The sequence below is a fragment of the Dendroctonus ponderosae genome, unplaced genomic scaffold (assembly GCF_020466585.1).
Source record: "Dendroctonus ponderosae isolate FM_Combo_2020 unplaced genomic scaffold, Dpon_F_20191213v2 Dpon_F_20191213_2, whole genome shotgun sequence".
Lineage (NCBI taxonomy): Eukaryota > Metazoa > Arthropoda > Insecta > Coleoptera > Curculionidae > Dendroctonus > Dendroctonus ponderosae.
Genome location: NW_026018165.1, coordinates 17092419 through 17094225, shown reverse-complemented (window position 1 = coordinate 17094225; position 1807 = coordinate 17092419). Strand labels below are relative to the sequence as shown.

At 46.4% G+C, this 1807-nt stretch overlaps 1 protein-coding gene across 3 annotated transcripts in view; it reads right to left on the bottom strand.

Moving 5' to 3' along the window:
• LOC109536727 (trehalase) overlaps nucleotides 1–1807 on the bottom strand; it is a 14671-nt gene that overhangs the window by 1436 nt on the left and 11428 nt on the right. For all 3 annotated transcript variants that reach the window (XM_019903070.2, XM_048663579.1, XM_048663580.1), the window contains exons 4-6: nucleotides 1189–1803; nucleotides 877–1134; nucleotides 491–822 (exon numbers count right to left, since the gene is read on the bottom strand). In XM_019903070.2, the coding sequence (XP_019758629.1) occupies nucleotides 491–822; nucleotides 877–1134; nucleotides 1189–1803 (1205 nt within the window). The remainder of the gene's footprint in view (nucleotides 1–490; nucleotides 823–876; nucleotides 1135–1188; nucleotides 1804–1807) is intronic.

Genomic DNA, 1807 nt, shown 5'->3' with positions numbered 1-1807 from the left:
AATTGAAAAGTCGATTCAGTCGTAACAACGTGAGTGAGGAAATTCGAGCAGTTTTGACACAGAAAGCGAAATTTTGATATCAGACACTTAGGTGCAAGATTATGCCAAAATTTCATGTTTTTCGTCCTGTTTTTGCTCATTTCTCGGAGGCAAAATGAGCGAGAACGCTCATTTGTACATCATTGTAGAGAGAAATAAATGGCCTTTTTAGAAAGTGAACCATCGATAAGCAAATGTTGGTAGTTTTCTCAAAAAATGCTTGAATTCAAGAAGTTTTAGACTTGCGTGGTTGTCTTTGAGTTGCAAAATCCACTTGAACATGATGCTGCTTTTTTCGAAGTTTCTCAAGAACCATTCGAGCCAGAGAATTCGTTTTGGCATCGTTGGATAGAGAATTGAATGGGGAATTTGATTTGGAATTAGTAGAAAATGAAAATAATTATAATCCAGCCCCAAAGGCGCCCAGAACAGGCAATATAAAGCTCATTACCTCTGTCCAAATAGAGTGGCTATTTCAGTAGCATTGCTGTTTCCCGTTTGCAGCAGTCCCAACACGACAAATTCCTGGAGCGGCGGCCAGGCGTTCCTAAAGTCCCACTGCTCCCCACTCAAGTCCAGTGAGGTCGGAACTCCTCCCAAGAACTGATCGATTTCCTGCTTGACGAAATAAGCGGCAGCCCGTCGTCCGTACTCCTCCCGTTTGCTCAGCTCGTACGTTTCAGCCCACAGGGGGGCAAAATTGCTGGGGTAGAAGTAGTTTCGGGACCTTTTCAACACGGGGTCATAGTCGAGCCAGATGCCCTCATTCTCGTCGTAGAATACCTAAACCCATTCAAAAAATCAACCTGCTTCTGATCGGTTTAGCGGGTTGTTTACCATTTGTATGGATTTTTGCCAAATATCCGAGCGCTCCTGCCACTTGATTTGCTTGTCCGGGTTGTTCAGAAGCGCGTAGAACTCAGCCAGATGGCTGAAAGCTCTGCAAAGGAAAGCGTTGAGATCCACAGGAACAACGCGCTGAGCGCGAATGTGCGTTAAGTTAGTATCAGTACCGCCACTGTCGTCGAAGAACCATCTGCTGGAAAAGTCCCAACCAGTCTCCGCCCCACTTTTAATCGACTTATAACAATCCTTCTGCGAAATAAAACTTCCTCAACTCCACTCTTCAGGCTTGGCGCCTCCAATTACCTGGTCCTTCTCCTCCGTATACACACTGCAAGTCTTCAAATCCTTCTCATACGACTCTGGTCTGGGAGTGTTACTGAGCGGCTCAAAATGGGCCAGCTCATAATTCACTCCGTCCTTCTCCACCACATCCGTCCGGTTGTTCAGCCAGAAGGTCAGCTCTGCCTCAATGCACTCGATGTTGTTCTTCAACCAATCAGTGTCTTGGGTGTATTTCAAATATTCCTCAATCATCAGAGTGAATAGAGGCGGTTGAGACCTATTGAGGTAGTAGAGTCTGGAGCCGTTGGGCATGAAGCCGAATTGGTTGATCAGGTAGCAGATGTTTTCAAGCATTCCCCTCACAGTAGCGTACATGTCGCTTAAGAGCAGCCCTTTGATGATCCAATAGGAGTCCCAGTAGTAGAGCTCCCGAAATCTTCCTCCGGGCACAATAAACCCGTTGGGCACTTCCAAGATCGAGTGCTGATCGGGATTCAGGTAAACGTCGCTGCTGATTTTCCGCCCTAAACTCGGCCAAATATCAATCAAGTTCTTGGCAAACTGCAGGACTTCTTTGTCGTTGATCTTCTGGAGGATGGCGGGACTGTTGGTGAAGTCTGCTGGTGTCCAACTGACCTAA